At 36.9% G+C, this 26,260-nt stretch overlaps 1 protein-coding gene and 1 pseudogene across 1 annotated transcript; one reads left to right on the forward strand and one right to left on the reverse strand.

The window, feature by feature from the left end:
* Positions 1 to 200: 200 nt before the first annotated feature.
* Positions 201 to 19,658, reverse strand: LOC145783205 (WW domain-binding protein 2-like). Its single transcript, XM_082595007.1, has 6 exons — positions 19,562 to 19,658; positions 16,185 to 16,293; positions 13,866 to 14,004; positions 3,859 to 3,951; positions 2,971 to 3,171; positions 201 to 1,752 (listed from the first exon to the last, which is right to left on the reverse strand). The coding sequence occupies exons 1-6, from the start codon at positions 19,612 to 19,614 to the stop codon at positions 1,652 to 1,654; spliced, it is 696 nt and encodes a 231-aa protein (XP_082451133.1). The 5' UTR covers positions 19,615 to 19,658; the 3' UTR covers positions 201 to 1,651.
* A 2,285-nt stretch (positions 19,659 to 21,943) lies between these two features.
* Positions 21,944 to 25,088, forward strand: LOC145782911 (uncharacterized; annotated as a pseudogene).
* The last annotated feature ends 1,172 nt before the right edge of the window (positions 25,089 to 26,260 follow it).

The following is a 26,260-nucleotide window of genomic DNA, read 5'->3' on the forward strand; positions in this document are numbered from 1 at the left end:
AAGTATGGGACTACCTTTCATGGGCTAATCACTCTTGCAGATGCTCAACGCTGAAAACCGCAGTTACACTCGCTGGCCTTCAAACAGCCGATGACTTTCACTGCGATACTTTCATACTTCGTGCAACAAGATTCCAAAGAACCAGGCATAATATTACTAAAACACAGAGCCGCTTTCTTCGCAAGATTTTCCAAACTTAATAACTAATTTTATTATTTCATGGCGTAGAATTCAAGACGAGCGCCATTATGTATATTCACAATCATAAACCGTACGGTATAACAAAATGACACCTTATGTACAATCTGTGAAGTTTAAAAGGGTTTAAAAGATTAATTATTTATCCAGCGATTTCCAATGTTTCTGTACAAGTGCAACCTTCCTTTCATCAAAATTTTACAGCTTTTTTTGGTAACTTCAAAAACTTCAAATACAGTATCACAAGACATTTTCCGTACTCTTCTACATAGGCCTAACGCAATTACGCAATATGACTTTTCTGACAGAACCAAACGTTCGGATGCTACTACCGGATATTCTGTGCTGGCAATCATTAGCTTAAATTATCAGTAAAAAATCCAAACATAGCCATGAGTCAATTAACAGCACCTGATTTTGTCTAAAGTTTCCATGTCATACGGGATGTGGAAGAGCAAGAAACTGGCATCGTGTAATATTGGGAACAGATTTGATAAGGAAGTTGCTGTAATCTTCTGGACAATCGTGATTAACAATACTTAAATTGCATCACAGTGCTTCCAGCAATAAAAATAGCGATGATGAAAAATGCGAAAGGAGAAAACCAACGCTAACATGAAATTAACATTGTTACAAAGCCACTGCTTCTGAGACCATAGTATATTATATAACTTAATTGATTTTTCAAACATTTATATGCTATTCACTATCAGGCTAAGAAAGATCACATGGAAATTCAATTTTGAGGGTATCCCAGACGTATGAATCCATTGATGCAAGCCCGGTCAAGAAAATTAAGAATCTGAAGTGTGTTCCACCTACGACGTGCCGCTGGTAGAGATCTGTCAGTGAAGTGAATTACTAGGCACACGCCCAGAAAGTTCAATTAACTTCGTTTGATATCGCCGTTTCTTCGTTTGCTAGGCCGGCTAATATTCCGCTGACGTAATCGTCCCTGAGACGTCGAATCAGCAGATTTAATTTTTGTCCGTATTCTGCTTTTTCGTAGTCTAAGGGAACGTTCAAATATTACGTAACGCTTTCGAGGGGGAGGGGGGGGGTTTATGCAAAGCGTTACGTTAGCGTCACATCGGGGGATAGGGGGTTCAAGCAAAACGTTACGTAACGCTTTCGAGTACGGAATGGTAGTTTTTTGTGCTGAATTCGTAGTGAAAAAGCGTTACATGGGGGAGGGGGGGATTGAAAAAAGCGTTACGTTGGCGTTACATGGGGGAGGGGGGGGTCAAAAATTCGGAAAAAAGCGTTACGTAATATTTGAACGTTCCCTAACGTCGCTTCAAATTTCCAGACCAAATAATGAGAAAAAGTATAAGGTATGAGTCAACAATGCTACAATCAGCGACCACAGTCACCGTCGGAACAAATTTAGTGTAAGAAAAACGATCAAGCTTTTATGTACAGAATCTTCGAAGAAACATCCCAAAAAAATTGTTCACTGATACTTTCCATTGACGTCATCATACTTTGGGGGTGGCTGCTGAGCAGAGTACTGAGGAGGGAGGCTGGTCTGCGCCGCTTCAGCAGCTTTCGGATCTAAAAACAAGCGTTTTTGTAAAAAAAAAAAAAAAACAGCACAGCGCAACCCAGTTGAAGATGTACAAAAGAAAAATGTCTCTTCGATAAGGGGTTAGGATATTTTAAATAGCAATTAATATTCAACTCAATCTTAATCCTGTTGTTTGATCCTGTACATGCATAGCTGTATCGTAGAATGTGAGTATCAAACATTCGAAGTTAACCCACGCGAAAGGCATGGCCTTTGTATATTTAAAAGCTGGTCATATTCATCTACTAAAAACTTGTCAACACTCAACCAGGAAACGAAGAAGTGTACCAGCAAACGTCTATAGGATTGGCCCACGATACAAAAGAACGATTCACAGAGGATACAAACTGATGCACAAATCAACAAGTGACTAAAAAAATAACAGTAACCTCTCAAGTACATGTAGCTCCACACAAAGTGAAAATTATATGACTTTTGACTCTTTTTTTTTAAATTTTTTTTTGTTCAGTTGACAACAACTTTTAGTTTGTTACTCCAATAAAAAAAAAACATATGAGAGGCATGGTAGGTTCTATTACAAGGGAAAGGTAACATATTTCCATTATTATACATTCCTGCAATTGCTGCTCTTGGCCGATGAATTGCACGTTATAATTATTTCTCGTAGTGTTCTTTAAAAATGTCGTTTGCGTGATGATTCTCAGTCAATACCACGAAATAAATTTATATGTCGACACTAGAAGTACGGTCGGGGTCGTTCTGATCCACAGCAGTGAAAGTCACAAGTTTGTGTGGACTTTTCAAAACTTTGACTTTTATTTAAATTAGGTAATACAGTTAGGTAATACAGTCAACATATGTCATGTTACGGAATGGCCCGTTTCGGTGAGTCCGATCCCTATTCGGTAATTTTTTCAATTTTTTTTTTACTTATCGGGTACCGTAGCCTAACTATCATTGCCGGTTGGGGGTTAGAGGTTAGGAACTCACCGAATAGTAGCAGACCCGTCATGTTATACCTACGTCCTACAAGTACTGAGAGGGGTCGTTTTGACAGTAAACATAATATGAGTGATTAATAGTAAATGGTTTTACACTGTAGTATTAAATAGATTAATAAAAACATGATTATTCATGATAAAACTATTGAACTTGTATTAGTGGTCAAATTGACTCCTTTTAGTACTTTTACTATAAAGAATGTAAAATTGGCCACTGTACTTCTGGTGTTAAAGTTACGGCACCTGTCATATTATATCCGTCATTGTACATTGGCGGTGGGGCGTACGCAGGGGGATTTGGTTGCCCAGCATACGAGTACATCGGAGGTGCATTTGGAGCCGGAGAGGAGTAAGCGTTAGATGTGCCAGGCATAGCATAGCCTTCTACACCGCAACTTGGATACACAATGACTGTTGCTGCTTGTTGGTACATCATCTGAGGTGCTGAGACGAAATTATATATGTAATAGGCTTATAGAGTATTAAATCAAGAAGTCAACTTTTATAGGATCTACTATATAGCCTGCGGTACATCCCAGCTATTGGTTGCAATTAATGAAATAACGTAACTTTTGCCAAAAATAACAAATTTTGTCGTCTTTCCCAAACACCTGAATTATTTCGAGCTAATATTTGGACTCCGCCTCCTGAAGTTTTAAAAATCTAAACAATTTGAAAGGAAGTTTTATTCATTGACCTGTGTATGTGTAATGCAACACCAACAAAATTTCCATAAAAGTTTGTGCAACAGAATACCCAGTTAACCACATCTATAGTTCAAAAATTTAAGAAAAGGAAAAATAAGAAAAGGCTGCATGGTAGATTGGTAGGTTTCGAGAAAACAAATTTTAACTTCATGCTCAAAATTGAACCTTCTTTTGACGTATAAAACCTGTTTAAAACAATCTTGATTAATCCAAACAAACTTTGATATGTACCCGAGGATATAGATGCCTTGGAAACATATTGATATGATGTTATTGTGTAATCAACCTCGGTTATGGTACAACAGTAAAGAATGCACGTAAAAATACATGCAAGCAAATAGGTAATATATAATACATGCAATATATATACAGTGGGTGATACATACATCATTTCCATGTATGATACATGACACTTTCTACTCACGTTTTGTAGCGTAATGCACTAGTTTTTGTCCGATGTCGATAGCCCCTCCATTTTTGAAAGTCATCACAAAAGTTCCTGAGCCTTCCCAGCCTCCTACAATGTTGAATAATATGCTAATTTTAGCTAACGATCCAGAAATACATTCTGTAAATTTTGGCAATGCACAGTGCACACCCATTGCATGCTCTTAAACACATGTTTTAAAACTAAGAATGGAACAACCTTAAAATATTGTAATTTTATTACTGCAGTTAAGTGTTGCAACAAAAAACTTACTGATGAAATACATAGTTAAGTGTTAGGCTATTATAATATATACCCACAGGGGGTGCCTAATTAATAACTCTATTGCTCTTCTTTCTCTCCCTTTAACTAAAACTACAAAATATGACATTGCTCAACCTATGTCATGTAAAGTCAGTTCAGACTAGAGATGTAAATGCAAAAAAAACGAACCGTTTTTTTTAAAAAAAAACGTGTTTTTTTTCAAAAAAAACTTGAGCCAAAAAAACACTCGTTTTTTGGGTTTTTTTTGTTTTTTTTCATATTTTTCTGAAAAAGTTGCAATTTTTTTGCAATTTACAGCTTAGTTTCATTATAGTGCTCTTGAAAAACATTAAATTACTAAAAATAGTTTTATTGGTGTGCTGAAATTCCTAAGTGTTTGTGTTTGGCAGCATATGTTCTTGCATAGTCCTATGAGGACCTATGTTGTTTCGCTTTCTTCTTCATTCTCTGGCATGTTTGTGGCAGTAGACCTGACAAACATTGAATTAATGAAATTTGATACATGACATAATGTAGATGAGTTAATTTCTTTTTCCTTTTATGGAAGTTAGCCTATGATGTTAGTATACTGTGGTACTGGTTATTCTTGTACACACACAATGGGTTGACGAAATTTTGACAAAACAAGGTGGCAGTATTCAGTACACACATTTACCTTGTTTTTGGACGTGGTAATTTACTAATGCAAGCTATTGCCAATAGCTTGTTTAAACATGTTTTGTAACTGATAGCTTGCCAACGCTGTATATGCTTTATAAATGTTGAAACAGAAGTATTCTTTTCGTGTGTTGTAAGATCTTGGATTGGACACTTCGTCATTGATGCTTCTTGCAGATTATTTGGGACATATAATGCAAGAGACCTTATCACTGATATTTTTAGCTGTCAAAAGTTAGTGCATTTGTCAGAAAAGGTTTAGGTTAATGTTCCTTTCAAATGCCCACCACCCATGTTGACTATTGCTAGTAACTACCATTCTACCAACCTTGAATGAAGAAATTTTTCCTTTAAAGTGGAGTTTTTCAGCACTGCTCAGTGCTCAGTGTTCACATAGTGAATAAATGCTTTATAATGCTTTTCCTGACAAGAATAAAGTTTTACCCATATTCCCACAATGCAGGATAAAGATACAAAACAAACATCAAAGATGAAAACTTATTTTATTTGAGAACTAGGCCTACTGTTTTTTGAGATAAAAAGAAATTGACCTCTTGTCGTTACGCACCAATAAAACCATGATGCAAACTTTAATTTTTTTTATTGGGCAGAGGAAAGATTGACGAAAAGTTAGGCAAAAACAAAAAAAGTGCTAAAGTCTCAAAGTTCTGCAAACTAGTTCAAATTGGATGGATTAAGTGCAACCAATAACCATACTTCTTTTAAACATGTCTATGACAGCACAATGGTGTGATTAAGGGAAAACAAACATGACTATGACGTCACAAAGGATTATTGAATCTCTTCAGGGAAAATAAAAAAACATCAAAACGTTTCCATCTTTCACTACATTTAAATGTGATTTGGGCTAAAAGTTGGGACTTTAGCACTACACTGCTTTTGCCAAACTTGTCATCAATCTTTCTTCTACCCAATTATTTTTTTTTTTAATTTACGCACCATGGTTTTATTGGTGCGTAACGACAAGAGGTTAATTTCTTTTTAGCTCAAAAAGTAGTAGCCAAAACTTGTTTTAATATTCATAAACAGATAGCCCACGCCATAAAACATGGGGGTAGAGCTAAAACTTATGTAAATATGTTGAGCGGTTCTTGAGATATGGCCGTTTTTCTATTGCTCCTTATCTATAAAGCCACTTAGTGGCTAAGGTTATTTCACTTATAACTCGAGAACCGCTTGTGTGATTTTCATCACGTTTGCACCAAATGCACATCAACTGGAACAATCTCTTGACGTTGTACTGGTAATGGTGTGGTGTGCTGGTGAAAAGTGCCTTTGTGAAGTAGAGAAACAGGACCCTGACCACCTGGTCCTAACGTAACATGCCCATTAACCAAAATCCCAGGTGGCTTCGAAACTGTACACGAGTGTGGTACTGCATTTAACAACTGGCTGAACCAAATTACAGACAATACTTGAGATGTGCCAACCATAGGACACTGTGTTACTATTTGAGACGATGAGAAACCTTTATGGCTCGTGTGTTGAGACTTGAGAGACATATTGTCTCATTTGAAAGATGTTATACGAGTTATGAGACTATTTTTTTGTTGAAAGAGACGCTATTGCAATGAGTTTACCCTAATTGCTGCATATTGTGACATTTAATAAAAAAATAGGTAAAAAAAACAAAAAAAACAAAAAAAACGAATAAAAAACAAAAAAAACGATAAAAAACAAAAAAAACGAGCTCGTTTTTTTTAAAAACAAAAAAAACCGTTTTTTTACATCTCTAGTTCAGACACCTCCTCCAGAGGGCAATATTTGATGAGTTTCCTACAAGTCAGCAGTTGTGAACTGAACACATGACAGTTGAGCACGGAATGGCCCGTTCCGGCAAATCCGATTCGGCTAGTCCGACTAGCCAGCGTTTCTCAACCTGGGGGTCGCGACCCCCAAGGGGGTCACGAAGGTCATTTCAACGGGGTCGCAAAGATATTCATAAACAATTTTCGAAATCGCAAAAATTTCCAGATAAATGAAAAATCTTTGCAGCAATCACTTTAGTATACTTTAATGTCGTAGCAAGTGACTGATTGGTTACACTGTTACGAAAGAGAACGGATAGCTCGGTGGTAGGCCAATTTATCATCGTTTGTTCAAGTAGAACGTTATTTCTCTGAGCTCAAAGAAAGAGATGCCGCGTTTGTACGAAATCCGTTTTCTACTGCTTTGGATGTTGGTATTATTCCATATGAATTACAAGACTATTTTTATGATCTAGAAAATGATTCTTCCGCACGTGACGTTTTTCAAGAAATGCCACTCTCTCAGTTCTGGTGTGCTATGCGTAAATCATACCCACAACTATTTGAACTAGCTTTTCGAATATTATTTTCATTTGCCACAACATACTTCTGCGAAAGTGGTTTTTCTGCTCTTGTCCATATCAAAACGAAGGCAAGAAATCGAACGAAAGTTGAAGATGATATGAGATTGGCGTTATCAAGCACTCAACCACTAATTTCGAAGTTGGCCAAGCAGTTGCAGAGTCAACCGTTGCATTAAAAGTTGTGACATTCACCAGTTCTTTGAAATTAAATGTTATTGAAATGTATTTTTGTGCTAATTTGTATATCCATAGAAAACCTAGCAGGAAGGTGGTCGCAGGCTGAATTAAACTAAAAGGGGTCGTGAACCACAAAAGGTTGAGAAACAAAATTAGCCGATTCGGCTAGTTCCCTATTCGGCTACAGTTTTGAATTGTACTTTATTCCACAATATCGTTTCTTTTATAGTTGAAATTATCGAAGCTATAAATGAGTGGGGTTTAGACCTAACCACTGAGATCTTAAAACTAAATTTATTTTTGAATTATTAATGTTTGCTCAGATAAAATTGACATGTATACTGCGTCGCCGTCTGCATGCAAACTTAGAATATATTAGAATCCTCATCTATTACAAAATTCTAAATCCAACGACGCCTTCTGTTTATTTAGAGAATTTTCTATTTTATTCCACAATATTGTTTCTTTTATAGCTGAAATTATCGAAGCTTTAGATGAGTGGGGTTTAGACCTAACCACTGAGATCTTAAATCATATTTATGACACCGGAAACATCCCTAGTTCCATATTCATAACTTTACTAAAGAAAACCGGAGCAACAGAATGCTCACTCCACAGAACAATTAGCCTTGTGAATCATCTAACAAAGATCTTACTCCAAATCATGATGATGAGATTGAGACCAAATCTAAAATCGGAAATTTCAACAGCACAGTTTGGATTTGTTCCAGACAAAGGGACCACAAAAGAAATTTTTACATTGAAAATGATAGCAGAGAGATGTATGTCCGATTCTTCTGTTTATTTAGAGAATTTTGTATTTTATTCCACAATATCGTTTCTTTTGCATTCTTGCATTTTATCTAGTGAAGTGTTTACCTTTAAATGCCTTCCCAGACAGCAAAATCCGTCATTTCGACATTGTTTCAACGTCTGCAGACGTTGAATCAATGTAAAAATGACGAATTTTGTTGTCTGAGTTCGTTCAAAATAAGTGTTTTACATCAAAACAACATTTTTCATGATTAACAATAGAGGCTAATGAGATAAAGTCTCAGCGAAAACGTGTCAACGAAAAAAAGACAGTTGCCAAATAGCGTTTGACATAAAAGATGAAGTTAAAATTTGTGGCAGTTTAGAATAAACCTGGGTTTCGGCGTTACATGACCTGGAATATTCCTTTGGTTACTTCCTTCGTTAGACTCTCAGTTGATGTTACTTTATCATGGCAGAAAAAGACTGTAGCCGAATAGTAGCAGACCCGTTGAGCAAGTGACAACTGAGATGGCAACATTTCAGCAAAGAGCTGAATGCTGGTAAATTATGAAACTGAGCAAGCCGAAGCTTAGCATGTCACAAGTAAACAAAATCAGTTTATTAACAATCACGTCCGAGCTGAGAAAGTAAATCTTATTTGCGGACTTAGCAATTGCTGAAATGTTATTGCTGAGATAAAGCACTTGCTGAGTTGTTGCCGAGTGGTCTGACGACCATATGATATTGGAGTAATCTTTATTGAAATTGTAACTTTAAACAGTTTCCTTCAGTCAAAAAAAAATCGTAACTTATACTATGAATATTTGTTGTACATCCAGTGATCCAGATTCCAGAGTAATAATAAGAAAAATCCATGTCACTAGTTGTCGTTGTCTTCCAAGTTCGGTTCACAAATGATGAGAAATATCTGGTTTACAAACTATGGCTCTTACACGCCAGGAAAATTTTTATTTCATTCATAGATAACAATACTTCAACAAGCAAACATTTCACTTTGTTAATTTCGGTAACCAGGCCTGCATCAGTAGTTCAAAGCCTAACCAAGTACACTTATAAATGCGAAACTGTCAGTGATTAAGCATGCAGAGAAACTTTCTCAGCACGATCATAAAAATTCACACAATCAAATAAACAACTAGACGAGTCAATATACGGAAAAAAGGCACCTAACCCCAAAAAAATTGATACAAAAGATTTTTCAACGGATTCTGTTACCAATGGGCATACTAAATAACATACTAAAAGTCTACCAAAATCGGACCCCCAGAAAGGGGTCATTTTCAAGGAAACATGCGGCATATTTTTAACTAATTTTGCGTATTTGGTAGATGGTGGTATTCAAGTTGTTATTGTTCTTGTGTTTGTGACATCATAATCACATGAATGCGTGCATAGTCGCATCACAATGCAAGCGAAGTTATCGTTGTTAAAGTCAAAAAGATTTATTCAGGCAAAGTCACTCAGGGCTGCCAGAGCTTGTTTTTTTAATGCACTTCTGTGGTTTTATTTTTGAGTCTGGGGTTTTTGAACCATAATTTATAGGCTTTCATTTTGCTATTTTTAGGATATTTTAAGTGCTAAAACGCTAATAGTGTTAAGAAAGTTAGTTATGAAAAAAGCAACATTTTTTCGCCCCATCGACGCGATATTTGCTGCATAGTTTTATTTTGACCCTCCTGGAGCAACATGCTAGTTGCAAGAGTTTTGCCAGGCGTGCTATTTTCCCGCCGACTTTGGCTAGTTTGGCGTTTTTTGTACACAATCAAGCGGTATTTTCGGTGTTTTTAAAAGCTGGGGCTTTTTGTTTGGATCTGGAGTTTTTGTGGAGCCATGATCGGAAGTTCTTCAGAAAATCTCACTGGCACCCCTGAACTGGATGAAAAGCAGAGAGCCCTTTGGACCATGTCCAGGTCCATAACATCAATGTACAACATCGCTATGCAGGAGTTTACAAACTTGTCATTCACGACATCTGAACAGCACAAGGATTCAACAAAGGCAAGGATGAAAAGAGACGCTGCTGACCTGGAGAAGATCAGTTCAAAACTTGTCGTATGTTCACCTTTTTTGCAAGATGCTTCGTTAAGGAACGTTGTCACTGGTGTTGTAGCCGATGATAGTGTGAACGTGCACGAATATAAGACTGTTAGACAAAAAATCTTACAAAAAATGACAGGACAACCTGCATTCGCATACTCATTTAGTAGAAAAGATAAAGCCAGGACCCTTGGGCAAAAATCTGCTACCAAGGTCGCTCCTGATCGAACCATTGATACTGCACTTCTTTTTCAACGCTTCATTGTGGTCTCCCAAGCTGGACATCTATCACTGGAGGAAGTTATGTATTACGAGCTTAGTCCTTTCCCTCCTGCTTTCTTTGAATCGAGACATGTATTCCGAAAGCTGATAAGCCACAATTAGCACACGCGATCTGTGATCACGCAAGTAATGCAATCCTACATTCTGTGCCAAAAACGGAGTGCCAAGTACTTGATGGTGGTTCACTCCTTCACCGCATACCATGGCAGCGTGGACAAAGCTATGGTGAAATAGCACGGTCATATGCTGATTTCCCCATCCGGTAATATGGATCCGGTACGACCATTGTGTTTGACGGCTATGAAGAAGGGCCGACCATTAAAGACAACATGCATCAAAGAAGAGGACGTAATCTTCATCCCGTTGTCAACTTTACAGCTGAGACTATGTTCACAGGCAAGAAGGAGGAGTTCCTTTCACAAGATGCCAATAAACAAAATTTGATTTGGATGATAAGTGGTAAACTTTGGGAACAAAATTGCACCGTGGTAAATGCATCTGGGGATGCTGATGTAGAAATTGTGAAGGCCGCAGTGGAGACATCTCTTCTCCAGACAACAACGCTGATTGGAGAGGATACCGATCTCCTTGTGTTAATTGTTTACTATGCATAAGAAGATAGTAAGGGCCTTTATTTCAGGTCAGAGAAGTCCAAAGCTGATGGCAGTACCAAAGTATACAACATCAACCGTTTGAAAAAAATCTTTGGACAGGACATTTTGTTCTGAGTTGATATTTATCCATGCCATGACTGGTTGTGACACTACGTCTCGGATATTCAGTGTTGGCAAGAAGACTGCTTTTCAGAAACTTGTGCATGGGGCTCCTGTTCTTCGGTCTTGTACTAAAGCATTCACTGCCCCAAACCAGACCACAGAGATAATCGATGACCTTGAGTGCCAAGTAATGGCTGTCTTCTTTGATGGCCAGAGCACAGATTCCCTTGCGATAATGCGATACAACACCTTCAGCAAGAAAGTTGTCTCTGCTTCATCATTTGTAACGCCTAAGCGTCTGCCACCAACTGAATCTGCTACCCAATTTCACTGTCGTCGAGTTTACAACCAGATAATGGTCTGGATGGGAAAAGCAGTGAGTATGGATGTCATAAATTGGGGGTGGAATCTGCAAAAGAATCGGCTCATCCCACTTATGTCAAAAATGAACGCTGCTCCAGGCAGTCTCTTGAAGGTCATTCATTGCAATTGCTCCACTGCCTGTAAGACACTCCGCTGCTCCTGTAGAGGATACGGACTACCATGTACCGCTGCATGTGGACCATGCCAACTGCAAGAATGTGACAATCCACATAACAAGTTTCTTCTAGACGAGTCGGAAGATGATGAATAGAGACAGCCGTAGGCAATAAGACAACAAACGGGCTGATCACCCAGGTTTACGATTTACCTTTGTAGCCTACTGTTGTAATTCCGATGATTTTCTGAATGTGTCTGTGTCCAGACTTTAATGGTACGCCATTCTTTAAAACAGATTAATCCCCTGTATTCATCTACTGTAGGAGGCCAAGTATGAGCCTCCTGTTGGTTGCAGTTTTTCTTAGATGCTTGTATTGATAGTACCTGTTATGCCGCATGTAATATGCTGTTACGATAATTCCATCTTATTAGGGGAGATTGGGGATGGACGGATTTTCGAGTGTTTTGTTTTCGAAAAAAATGTTTTATTTTAAAGTGTACTGGAAACCGTTTTGCACCAATACATATGGAATTTATTCAGATGAAAAGTGAGGAGTTGTCTCTGAAAGTTTTACCACTATTCGGCTTACCAAGCTGCCAAAAGTATAGAAACTGAAATGTTGGAAAACCACTTTTCTCAAGCTCGTGTTACATAATGGAAGTCAAGATGATTTTGTTTGCGGTTTATCTCAAGCCTCAAGTGAATTTGCTAATATCGTGCTCTGCTCCATCTGATGTTGGCCTATCGCTGCGTCCGAAATGTCCCCGGGCTCCCCCAGGTCGTATATTATATACAAATCATACGTATCTCAGCAGATAATCAGCCTATCGTAATTTAACCTATTTAATTCGATTCATTGACCCCGAAAACCAAGTATAGACACCTAAACCGCCTTTCTAGCTTGAATAGCAATTGAGATCATCATCATCATAATCCATCGTCGGTTTGTTCCCCACTAGTGGGGGTGGCCGATTGTTTCCGCGCAGCAATTGTTTTAATCCCTTTTCTCCATTTCACCCTGTCCCTTGCATCTTCCTCCTTCAGTCCGACTTTTTTAAATTCATCCTTCACTTGTTGTTTCCACGTTCTTCTTGGACGACCGCGTTTCCTCTTCCCATCGAGATATAGGCAATATAACATCCCGGCGGCCATCTTGGACGCCATCTTGAAAATGACCCCTTTCTGGAGGTCCTATTTTGGTAGACTTTTAGTATGTTATTTAGTAGGCCCATAGGTAACAGAATCCGTTGAAAAACCTTTTGTATCAATTTTTTTGGGGTTCAACCTTATTATTGACTCGTCTAAACAGGAAATGCGTTCATCTGAAGCAAAACTGCTTTGCATAGTTTTCACAGAATCTGTCAATAAAACAGAAGAATTAACCACAGTTAGTCAAATTAACTGCAGTTCATTTTAGCAATAGTTTTCCCTCTGACCCAGGCCGGAATGGCCGTTTCGGCGAGTTCCCTATTCGGCGACAGCCTTTTTCGGCGATTTTTTGAAAATCCAACGACGCCTTCTGTTTATTTAGAGAATTTTGTATTTTATTCCACAATATCGTTTCTTTCGCATTCCGACAAAGAAAAATAAATTAAAATGAAATTTAGCGAAAAATGTTTGAATGATAAATTAAAATGTTTGCTCACATAAAATTGACATGTATCCTACGCTAGGCCACGATCCTACGTCATCCACCTTCTTTGCGTCATGTTTGGGTATGAGTATGACATTCGTCATGTCATTCATTTTTTAAATAAGTTATATGTTGATGTTATATGATATTTCAAAAATATTTTACATCAAAACAACCTTTTTCACAAAACGATGCTGTAAAAGTAAAACAGTCAAAGAATTTTTGATGTCAAGAAAACTTTTGCATGTAATGTAAAGGTAATTACATCGTTTTAACATCGCCAGACGTTGAAATCGTGTACAAAATGGAACTTTTGCTGACCACTGACCAGGTATAGGTTGTACCTGAGAAACATTTACAAAAGCCATTCGATTTGTTCAAAGAACCCAATTAGCCTAACAGTTCATATGTACATTGATTCCGTGTCTGAATATTGAATAACATTCAATCGTTGGATTTACAGAAGGCGTCGTTGGATTTTCAAAAAATCACCGAATAGGGAACTCTACGAAAAAGGCTGTCGCCGAATAGGGAATTCGCCGAATAGTAGCAGACCCGACCCAGGCCTCTAGTTATGCCATTGTCAATAAACTATTACTATCTCACCATTTCTCTCTGCCACCAGCTTTCCTTGGAGATAGTTTGCACCAAAAACTGGTTGTTTAATCTCAAAATCTTTGATTTGTGGAAAAGGCATACTCAATTCATGCAACATGTCACTTTTGTTGTCACTGACAAAAATTAGCTGAAATAACAATAGCTGAAATAACTGTGTATAGAATATAAATCCCTTGGGTCTTAACATGACACCGTTTATAAATATTTTGTATATACTACAAAGCGGCTTGCCCAAATATTTAAGTTTCTGGTTTTTAGCCCAGCACTTCTAACCGTTGCACCACAGAGACATACGCGCCGACTTCCGGGGGGGGGGGCGGCGCCCCCCGTAGATTTATGGTTGAGGGGCAACAAAATGGTTATTACAAGTGGTGTTTCAAAGATAAAACACTTCGCGAAAGAGATTTAGATCATTTAAACGGACTTAAAGAATGCCGAAAGTGAAAAATAGCCTACGTTGCTCTTGCCCGCAAAACAGCAGTTGATCGCATAGCTTTCTCATACGGTATGGAAATTTCAAAGTAGATGGTAGAGTAACTTACGCTGCTGGAATAGTTACATACCTATTCACTGCAATATTAAGTAAACCAGCTAAATTAGACGCGCTATTTTCAACGAGTCTTCCCGCTGTGAGATCAATTATGATTTAACAGAACGCATTGTTTTGTTCACGATGCGTGAGAATTAAATCGAAAACCGATAAAAGAAAAGGTGTTTAATGGTCTTGGTTGCAGATATTGCTTGCATTAACAACGTCTCTTACCGCTATTATCACCTATAGCTAAACTGACATCATTGTTTTATGCGACCGCATGGGTTTGACATCGACTTCAACGATCATGGAATGTTACGTAATAAGAACGATTATATCCTACACGCAAAAATAAAAAAATTAATCTCTTAAAACAGCTCTTCCAAAAAAACATAAGAGAAAACATTTCGCCGTTGTTAGCGCTTTGAAGGTAAGTAATTAGCAAAACGAGCGAAATGAAGCTAATAAAACTCATAGCAGGTTTTCAATCTGCTTGAGATCATGATTTTTTGCGTTTTATTTCGTAATAGGCCTATATAACTTCACTGTCTTGATTGTTGGAAATGAATCCGCTTGTTTTCCAACTGTTCCAATTATGAGCTAACAATATCAAAATTTTTACGACTAGGCGTACTGCATGCATAAAACTAATCGTTTCAAGCAGCAGTTCTAACAAATTCGGTTTGCGACCCAGGTTTCAATATAAACAAGACACTAAGGTTAATCAAAGACTATTATAATTGAGTAAAATAGCGTTATGGTTATGACGTCATCACCTTTCTCGCCCCCAAGGTTTTTTGAAAAGTTGGCGCCTATGCACAGAGAAGTTGAAAAAATATTCAAAGGAAATCTATTATTTTTAGAATTAAGGATAGAAAGAATACGTTCTTTGAAACTGAAGCAATGAAATGGGTAGTTCAGTTTATTAAATGGTATGATATTTTATTGGTCAGGGCCAATTTCTTTTCAGCCAAAGGTCGTGCTGTGTGCTTTTATGATGTCAAATTATTACAATATAAAAGGCTTTATTTCTTATGATTATTTTTGCTTTCATATTACGCTTAACTCATTGAGTACGGTATACATTACTTTAAAATGTAGTGCAATAAAAAGGCCTATGTAATAAAAACTTGCAAGCAATTTAGAAGAACTATACTAAAAAAAATGCATGCTTATTCAACTCGTATAACACAGCTTGTATAATTTTACAAACATTAAAGCAAATATGTTAAAAAAAGTGTTACCACTGTTAAAAGTGTTATTTAAAAGTTTTACCAGTAGCAATTTTCACACAACTTGACACATATATTATATACATGACATATTGACACTTAAAAAATTAGGCTGGTACACTGTTTGTTGCACTGAGTAACAAGGCTTATAGTAATGATACGAGACAGTCAACCGCTTCAAGAGGACACTTTGCTGGGTTGGTTCACAAAAACAAAAAATTTTTATTAGTCAACTTGACACATGTTACGCCTACGGATATTATGTGTTTGAGGAATGGCATTCATGGTGTACCCCGGCTCAATAGTGTAACAAACATCATAAAGTTCAATAATTTTTACTAATCACGTTCAATAAAACATTGCTCCCAGGGACATAAACAGGATGATACCAGATAAAATAATCATTGATTGCTTGAAAAAATTGTGGTTAGCTTACAGAAATCTTAAGCATACCATAGTCATACAAAGATATATATACAACTTTCAACAAATTGTAACTTGCTGCAGGTACATTTACAATAGGATTAACAAATGCGTACTTACCCGAAAATTAGTCAAGTAAACCCGCCCATGCTTTGTTCCTTTTAAGTGCTCACTAGAGTGGGAAAATTTTTTGAATGCAATATTAATTCCAGCATTGCTTAGAAGAACTCTGAAATATCCCCAATCATAAGTTTATGAAGTAAAAGTTTAAAAATTAACATATTTAACAACAACTGATAACAACTAAAATAACATGAGTGGATGTTATACAACTCAAAATACACTGTCACTCAACCCTTGTTACTCTGGATTTCAATTTATTCAGACAACAGATTTGGGGAGGAGTAGGTTTTTTGTTATTACTAAATAATTTATTTGTGTCAGACAAGAATGTCCATATTCAAACCACACAAAAAAGAAAAAGCATACACTACACCGCTACAGTAGTATACACGCAGCTGCGGCGCAAAAGTAATTGAAATAAAATTACAAGCTCATCTTGTTCAAATAGCCAACCAGTGAGATTTAACATTAGCAAATAATGACTGTTGATATCTTTGTGCCATGGCAACCATCAAAATTAAGTAACAGCATGTATAGTCTTATTGTAATGAAGACAGGAGTTCAATTTACGATAGCAGTCAGACCTCATCAGAGAGGCAACAATAAAGTTAGATGACGATTCGCATCTTCCAAAAAAAAACATATTGCTTTACTAATGCATCAAATATAAAAATGTTGAACAAGACTTGATGTTCACGAACACTATATTGTTTGGGCAAATTGTGAATAATTCTAAAAGTGTTACTTAAGACAACACGCAAGCAATCAGAGGTGGGCACCCGCTACTTTTAAAGTAGCGCGCTACCCGCTACCGCTACCAATTTACAAAAGTAGCGCGCTACCCGCTACCGCTACTCGGACCAAAGTAGCGTGCGCTACCGCTACTTCTTCCGCTACTGTTGTCTAATGACACTAGGAAACACTCTTCAAGTCCCGAGTGACGCAAAAATGACCTGTCATTTTAGAAGACACACGTCGTTATAGAAGACAAATTCCTCACAGGTCACAAGCTCACTGATCTCGGTCAACTTCTTCGAGCAAATTGTAATGGCAAGATCGCAGCTCCACACCAGAAAACGAGATTCCCAAAAGACCGAAACTTTGCAACCAAACCGATTAAATAGGCTATAGGCTAGGCTATATAATATCAGAGCCACCATATAGTGGCTCTAAGGGGCGGCTCGCTAGTGTGTGCTGCGGTGCTGCAGCACTCCCACAAAAGTTTTCATGAAAAGTTTCTCAAATATCTTAGCGTTTCTTCTGCCCAAAATGTAGTTAATGTTTTTTGTTCACAGAATTGCTGACTGTGTAAATTATATTTGGCAACTCTGTGTGCTGTGAAATATTTTGCGCAAGGTTACAATAAAACAAACACTCGATCGTGACGTCAACGGGCCACGTGTTTTCTTGAGTTGTCTGTACAAACGAATAGCAAACGCTTGTGCTGTGTTACAAGCAGCACATGAAGGGTTGCCAGGTTGACAATTTTTATGTTGTTTGGTATGAAAAATCCTGTTTGGCTTTTTTTCAAAATTTGGCAGTTTTTTGGCCAAAAAATTTTGATTGGCATTTTTTAATTTGGCTTTTTAAACGTTGTTCACATGACTAACCACTTGTTTGGTTTTAAGCTTTGCAGCTGTTGTTTATGACTGACCATTCAGGCCTGCCGCCTGTTAGGCTACTGTAATGAATATTAATATTTTACTTACAGTAATACTAACATTGTTTTACCAAGTGAGTTACATTACCCTGCGGTGCTCAGAAGCTGTGACAGCACAATAGCTAGAACGTGCTTTCACATTTGTTTGTTGATCGTCCCCTTCAAAATATTACACATTTGCGAAACTCTTAAAAAAGCCAGTTTATCTTAAACTTTTATCACAATTTAGAGCTGAAAATACGCTTAGAATGTACCTAATCAAATATGATTTTTCAAAATTTCTGGGGGAGGCCCCCCTCTGTTTAATTCGCCTTCGGCGAACACGCAGCACTCCCATTTCTAGAACTCACCAGCTGCCACTGGTGGCTCTGATAACACTGGTCAACACAACTTTTCTTGCATGGAGTTTTTCAATGGATTTAGGGAACGTTCAAATATTACGTAACGCTTTTTTTCCGAATTTTTGACCCCCCCCTCTTCCCCATGTAACGCCAACGTAACGCTTTTTTCAATCCCCCCCCTCCCCCATGTAACGCTTTTTTACTACAAATTCAGCACAAAAACTACCATTCCGTACTCAAAAGCGTTACGTAATGTTTTGCTTGACCACGCCAGCATTGCCAAAAAAACGAATATTTTTTTCACTTTAAATTAAAAAGTAGCGGGTAGCGGGAGTGCAACTGAAAAAAAGTAGCGCCTCTCCCACTACCGCTACTTTGGAAAAAGAATAGCGCCGCTACTGCAGCCGCTATTCCAACTAAAAAGTAGCGCCGCTACCGCTACTTTTACCAGAAAAGTAGCGCCGCTAGTAGCAGCGCTACAGAAGTAGCGCGCTACTGCCCACCTCTGCAAGCAATTAATGGCACGTTGATAGGCTAACTTTCCCACAGATGACATGCATAGATTGAGGTACAATATGAATGGAAGAGAACATTTTTAACTTCACGGGAGCACTTTTAAATTTTGATTTTAACTTGTTGGCAGAACAGTATATTGATCACACTTGTCGATTTATGTCCTTGTCATCACACATTGCCGTATCAAGAAATACACCCAGATATTTGACGCTATCTACATATTTGATTTGATATCTATTTAGCCATACAATTGGATTTAAATTCAACTTTAGATGATTGGTTAGAAAATACATAGCAAACGAGTTTTTACAGTTAAAAATGAGGTCAATACAAAGTGTATAATCTTTGCACACACGCAAGATATTCTGCAGACCATGAATACTTGGAGAAATACAACAAATATCATCTGCAAACATGAGATGATTGACAAGTGTATTTCATAAATAACAGTTCTGTTTAAATTGAGTAATTCCTTTTAAGCTCATACATATTTAAAAAAAAACTAGGCTGCTGTTAAAAAAATGCAATTTTAAGTGTTCTTGCTAGCGATCTGCTATAACTGCAAAATACTCATTTTATTTGCAATATTATTGTATAAATACATTTCTGTTACTCAGACTTTTCTATTATCTGGACCGGTTCTTGCACCATTTAGTCTTGAAAAACATGGGTTGAGTGAAATTGTGTTGTGTTATATGAATTGTGATGCAAACAATAATAAAAAAGCTGACAAAAGGTCATAAAAAGAGTACAAAAACTTATATATATATAATCTATATAAAAATATATTTAAAACACTTTAAAACAAAGTTGAAACATTAATACAGATAAAAATTACAAAAATATTTTAAAATTACCTTTCTCCCTGGTATAGTGCTAGTCCAGGACCAATGTGTTTATTCAACGACATTTCAACAAATTCTTTGCTATATCATATCAATTAAAATTGTTGCTGTGGAATGTGAGAAAAATATGAAATAAAATCAAAATAACCACTTGTATTCTGTCAATTTAGGTTAATGTGTGTACAGCGAAAATATGATTACAGTTTAGCTTACACAGCACATGTATTATAGTGTTTACATTAGAATTGTCAATAACAACAAACGGAGCTGGTATACAAGTCCCTCCCCCTTGGTAACTCATGACAAAGAGGAATTGACCAGAACATGTGGATTGAAGTATGTGAACAGTAAAGCAAAGGTAAAGTAGTTTCACCCTATATGTTTGGTCGAGTCCTGTCTTTGTTATGAGTTACCAGGGGGGGGACCTTGTATATACCAGCTCCCAACAAACTAATAGTAGAAACAAAATAGGAAGTGGCTATTTTTCCACACTTAATGCCATGGCCACAATCAGGTGTTGCCAGAGTTAGGATTAAAGTTAGGAAGGGTTAAGGTAAGGGTTAGAGTTAGGAATAAGATTAGGGTTTTAATCTTTGCCCAGGACGAAAAAAATTTCCAAAATACAAGTTTTTGTTTTCAACAGCTTTAAACTTTCTCAAATTAGGGCGACATTCCTTATCTGGCAACACTATTAAGGCTGTTATTACACTATATAGTGTAAATATAGCTACAGCCAACAAAATACTTCAAATCAAATTTTGGCAAGTGGGTGGTAGACTAAGTACATAGTCTAGGTCTACCGGTACCATATTTTCATCGCCTAACAAGAGGACACGTTTCACCAGCAAAGAATTTTACGCTTGAAGAATCTTTTACATGTTTTTAGATCATTACAGTATAGGCCTACGCAGGAAAAGTTACCAAAAAAAAAACAAGAAAACAGATTGACTGAACGTTTAACTTATTTTTTCTCATTTCTATACTTCCTTAGCCGTACCTGTTACTGGCGTAGACCCTATGGTCTCGCCCTCTGCTAATTCAGCAATTTCACATAGAAGCAGTGACGCTAGAAACCTGAGATTTCTTGACTTTTACTGTTTTTTCTTGCCCCAACTTTTAATTCCGATTATGTTGGTATCGGATAATTGTGAAGTTTACAATAAACCTTTTGTCACAGCCAGTTATGAAATGCAAGAAATTTGCTGATATTCAATAGCTTGATTGACAGTTTACTATTAGCGTGCGGTTTCATTTTGTGTTTGTCGGCGGCGCTAAAATTCCATTCTGTACCCAGGCAGCAAAATCCGTCATTTTTACATTGATTCAATGTCGATTTTGCTGTCTGGGTGGGGAGTCGCGATCTGACGCGATATGAGTCATTCTTTGCTGGCAGACAACAATTAGGAAGGTAATTTGTTATTTGCGCAAATTGCTTTGTAATGCAAAAAGTGCATGGAATACTGTTTGCACAGAAACGGAAAAAACAAATTGATGAAATTCTGTGTTCAACGCAAGAAGACTTTCAAAATAAAATGTGAACTGAGAAATTTGACCAAGAAATGGCGAAATAGGTCAAAAGCCGAGTCTATCACCTTTTCTACCTTAAATACACAATCACAAATATATTAAAATTGTGAAATAAATTGATTGAAGTGATAGATAAGGCATTTGACCAACAGCATACTTTTTCCCGTTGTTATTTGATATAAGCTGACGGAGTAATTAGCAATAAGAGAGACGTAGACCTGATGGTCTCGACCAGTAACTCGGCCGCCAAAAGGAAGCAGTAACAGATACGGTTAAGATAACAAATAATTTTATATTTTTAAAAGTCAGCAAAAAGTGAAAAAAGACCTAATTTTTAGACTGTTTCAGTCAGACAGCAATGATCACAAAAATCTGCAAAATCTGACAAATCAGCCACGGCCACCAGGTCAAGCCTTAACTTTTTTCAACAAGGAATGGTCAGCCTTAATGAAGTTGTTAAATTATTTGCAAGAAATATGAAAACAGTAGGCTGCACTGATAGCTCAGTTGATTAGCGCGTGACTTTTGGAACAAAGAAGCTTCAAGATCAAGCGGCGCTAGGTTCGACTCTCGGGGTGTATGCTTGAGCAATGCACGTTGGACTGCTCTCCATTCAGCGGCATCTAATAGATGGAATAGTTCCCCGGCAACAAAACTTCAACAATCGGAAACTGCACTCTGCCAATCTCGGTGATCGGGCCTACGCCAGTGATTCAAAGCTTACTACAAGCATGCGAAACTGCCAGGATTAAGCTCTGCAAGAAGCTTTCCCAGTCCGAGGATAAAGATTCAATCAAATCAAAATCACTGTGTGGAGGCCTTGAACCACTGACACAGACCTGGTCACTGAGGTTGACAGAGTGAGAAATGGAGGGGTTTGTGAATTCGTTCACTCATGAGTTGCTCCTGAACAAACAGCGTTGGAGTGGAGCACTTTTAGACATTCGTTTCGATTTGTTTCAAGTAACAAACGAGCTAAACTCGGTTGGTATTCAACAACGTCTACAAGCGTTGTATCAATATAAAACGTATGTACTGTAGCCTATTGTAGGTAAAAGAATAATTTTTTTTGTAAAAGAGTGAGCATGGCCTTTAAAACGTCGTTTAATATCTTACAATGAACCGCAGGCAATGAATGTTCAACAACAGTTCCATAAAATGCGCCAATTTCTTGTAAAATTTATAAATCAACATGTTAGGCTACATTGGTATAACTTATAAAATGTTTAGAAATCAAATAGCCTACAAGCCGTTGCTGAAACGTCATCAAGCAACATAGCCTAATCCCGTTAAAAATATCGTTGAGGTAAAAACCAAAATAGAGGCATTCCATTATAATTCAACAAATCCAAATAACCACTAAGTCTTCAATTTTGATAACTAAAGCATATGTCATAGTATGCGAAAAATGCATCTCTGCAAAAAAAAATTTTGAAAATTGGACAAGCGGTTTTCGAGATATCGCGTTCTGAAGTTTTGTGGCTGTCACTAGGTGGCGCTGTTGATGTTCCCAATGTTTTTTGATTTTAGGGTTATATTTGAGGTAGAAAGTCGTTTGAAGTGTCTATTCCACCATTTTTCATGAGGCAGAATTCAAAAATGATGTCAATTTTAGTCTACAAGAATTAGCTAAGGAGTTATGTGGCATTTAAAAAAAATTGGGGGACCAAATGCCAACCCCCAAATTGTCATGTGGGTAACAAGACATCCCAAAATTTTTTTTTGTTCTTTAAAGTTTCTTGCGTATACTTCATGATAATATACTGTTTATTTATGAGACTTTTATCCTTTTTGCACAATGCAACCTTTTATCAAAGACTTGCATGAGAAGTTATATGATCTATTAATGCAATATTTGAATAATGCATGCTTATTATGTCACAATTTAACAAATTACAGATTTTCCCAAAAACCTTTTTTCATAGTGAAAATTGCTCAGGAAAACCAGCCCTTGTTTCAAAATTGCAGTCAAATTTTGTTTTCCTGGGCAATTTTCACAATAAAAAAAAGTTTTTTAGGGAAATCTGTAATTTGTTATTGTGACGTCATAAGCAAGCATCATTCAAATATTGCATTAATAGATCTTTGATATAAGGTTGCATTGTGCAAAAAGGACAAAAGTCTCATAAAAAAATATTATACTATCATGAAGTATATATGCAAGAAACTTTCAAGAACAAAACCTTTTTTCGGGATATCTCGTTACCCACATGACAATTTGAGGGTTGGCATTTGGTCCCCAAATTTTTTTAAATGCCCCATAACTCCTTAGCTAATGCTTTTAGACTAAAATTGAGACCATTTTTGAATTCTGCATTATGAAAAATGGTGGAATAGACACTTCAACCAACTTTCTACCCCAAATATAACCCTAAAATCAAAAAACATTGGGAACATCAACAGTGCCATCTAGTGACAGCAACAAAATTTCAAAACGCGATATCTCAAAAACCACTTGTCCAATTTTCAAAATTTTTTTTTTGCCCAAGTTCAAATTTTGAACACAACAAAATATATCAAAACCAACACCTTTTGAAACCTAGTGGTTACATTTCTTTCTAAAATTTGTTGAATTATAATGGAATGCCTCAATAGTGTTATGTTCAAAATCATCAAACTGAGATAAACGCAAAAAAACATTTACTTTTTTGAATATTTTTGATATCTCAAATGGATCAAACACCAGTGCCACATACTTACAACCATACCATGCTCTCCTTGGTTTGCACACAACTAGATGTTTTTCAAAATTGTGTGCCGACCCCCATTTTTTTACACCCCTTTTTTGGACATAGCCCAGTGAGGTTCCCAAAGTAACAACCAGTTGTAAAAAACAAACTGAACATAGCCTGTTACACTGCCAGAATTGGATTTGATGTGGTGCTTTTGAAAGAGCATGGCATTGTTTGCAATCATGTAGTCATCTGTAAATGGAGTTTTGTAGCCTATTTCAACAATTTGTGATGGGGGTGAAGAGCTGGTGCCTTCTAACAGAAATATATTGTATGGTAGCATATCACTTTGTAAGTGTAATCCTCGGCAGATTGCAATAATTTTGCTTTGTTTTGCATTGGATAAATGATATAGTGATATTACTTTTACAGTGTTCAAATTACACTGGCCAACAAATTTTTTTTTTGAGTGCCGAAAATATTTTAACGGTTTCTGGGCAATTTTTGCCACTGAATCCAAAATTAACATCAGTTTCTTTGAATTGACTCCAGTTTTTGAGATATCAAGATTTTCAAATTTTGGCTAGAAAATATGTGCTAAGTTGGGCACCTCATAATCATATTGTCTGCAAAGCGTGTGTAGAAAGCCAGAGAAAGTGGACTAAAGGTAGGCTACACTTAAAAATCTTAATTTTAGTGTACCAATGGTTTGGAAAGAACCAAAAAGCCATTTCAATGACTGCTACGGTACTTCCTTTTGGTAGACATAGGCTACGTACAGGGGTTTAATCGTCACAAGAAAAGCACTTGGAATTACCCAGATTTAGAATCTTCTCAATGACCTGTGCCTCACTGCGAGAAAGTGCCTGTGCCTGCATTTAGTGATTTACCTGACATAGCCATTAGCCATGGAGAATGATGAGTTTCATGAAGAGGTAGAAAGTTCTGCAAGTATCAGTGGTGGAAGTGTGTTTGAAAGTAGTTCAGCTATTCCAGAGACATTCAAACAGAGAGGAGCTGAGTAATCTCATCAGGGATCTTAACCTATCCAAAGAAACAGCAGAAATGTCGGCATGTCAACTCAAAGACAAAAACTGTCCTGGAATCGGAGCTTCCATAACATTTTACCGTGCTAGAGAAAAAGAATTGCTTCCATATTTTTGCCAACAAGATGAATTTGTTTACTGCAAAAACATCAAAGGGCTTCTGCTGAAAATGGAAGTATACCACAATATAGAGCTCAAGAATGGCGCTTGTTCATAGAAACTTCGAAAAAAAAGTGTCGACTGCTTTGCTGTACTAGCTTCTTATCAAGGAGAAATGCAGCTATCAATACCTAAATTGCCATCTGGGACAGGTGAAGTTTTTGGTGTCAATACCATTTCACAATTGACAAAGAAGAAACTGTTTGATAAGCTATATTAAATGTCGCTTTGTATCAGCTAAGGTCTTAATGTAGCAATAGGTTTTCTGTCACTCTATCACAAGTGTGACTTGAACACAAAGCGAACCATGAGTGCAGGAATATCAGTATAGTGACTGTCAACCAGACTGGTCATTAACCACCTGACCAGAAAAGGATGGATTAACAATAACACGAATGCACGATGATACACCAGTTATCATACCATATCAATTCAGGCACTGGCGCCGACTTACGGGGTTACGGGTGGCCACGCCACCCCGTAACCGCTGTGGTGGGGTGGCAGTCACCCCGTTTAGGTTACATTACTTACTATAAATAAATGTAGTTTAAATCTTTTTTTGATCATTGGTTTTCGCTTCAAGTCAACGTAAAGCAAGAGGTGAACCAATACAGTATTGTGAAGAAAATGATTGTTTTTGTCACATGCATGATACTTGCGTAACATCAAGCAAGCTACGTGAAGATTACGCAACACATGGCTACAAGTTTTTTCCTTGTTGTTGCGATCGTTTTATTTGTTACTTGTCATAAGTCATTGTTACATTTGTTAGGTTTACATTGGGATTTATTAATCAATAAAATATGATCTTTCCATTGCCTCCCTCAAAAATATTTTTTGAAAATTTTTAAACTGCTCATAATATCGCTATAAATTATGCCAGCTATAAAATACTTGGAAATAAAATTATCTCGATGATTGATAGCTCCACCCCCTAAATGAATATCTATTTTCAAATTTCATTAAAAAAGTGCAATTTTCGAAACTTTTTGAGTTTTATTAAAAAGTGCACTTAGTAAAGTAGTAGTTTTAACGTTCTGCGAATTTACACGTTTATATGATTCTATTCGAAGAAAGCTACACCCCCTGCCAATTCCCAATAATAAAAGCAACCTTTTCAGGGTTGTTGGTATTTTACCCGACCCAAAAAAACCCGGGTGGTTTTTTTTAATAAAACCCACTTAAAAAAACCCAAAAAAACCCAGAGCATCATTTTTGTCCAGTTTTTATTCGAAAATTAAAAATATGAACAAAAACACTACAAGGCACTTAAAACAAACTTTAAATTAGGACTTAAGGATGAGATT

Source organism: Aplidium turbinatum, chromosome 14 (genome assembly GCF_918807975.1).
Source record: "Aplidium turbinatum chromosome 14, kaAplTurb1.1, whole genome shotgun sequence".
In the NCBI taxonomy this organism is placed as follows: domain Eukaryota; kingdom Metazoa; phylum Chordata; class Ascidiacea; order Aplousobranchia; family Polyclinidae; genus Aplidium; species Aplidium turbinatum.

Bases quoted from the DNA above. Each gene is read 5' to 3' on its own strand.
- LOC145783205 (XM_082595007.1), bottom strand. From the start codon at position 19,614: ATGTCGTTGAATAAACACATTGGTCCTGGACTAGCACTATACCAGGGA. The intron at 3,172-3,858 runs GTGAGTAGAAAG...ATTTCGTCTCAG, and splicing joins AGTGCATTACGCTACAAAAC to CACCTCAGATGATGTACCAA. The intron at 1,753-2,970 runs GTGCCGTAACTT...GCTTGTTTTTAG, and splicing joins TGACGGATATAATATGACAG to ATCCGAAAGCTGCTGAAGCG.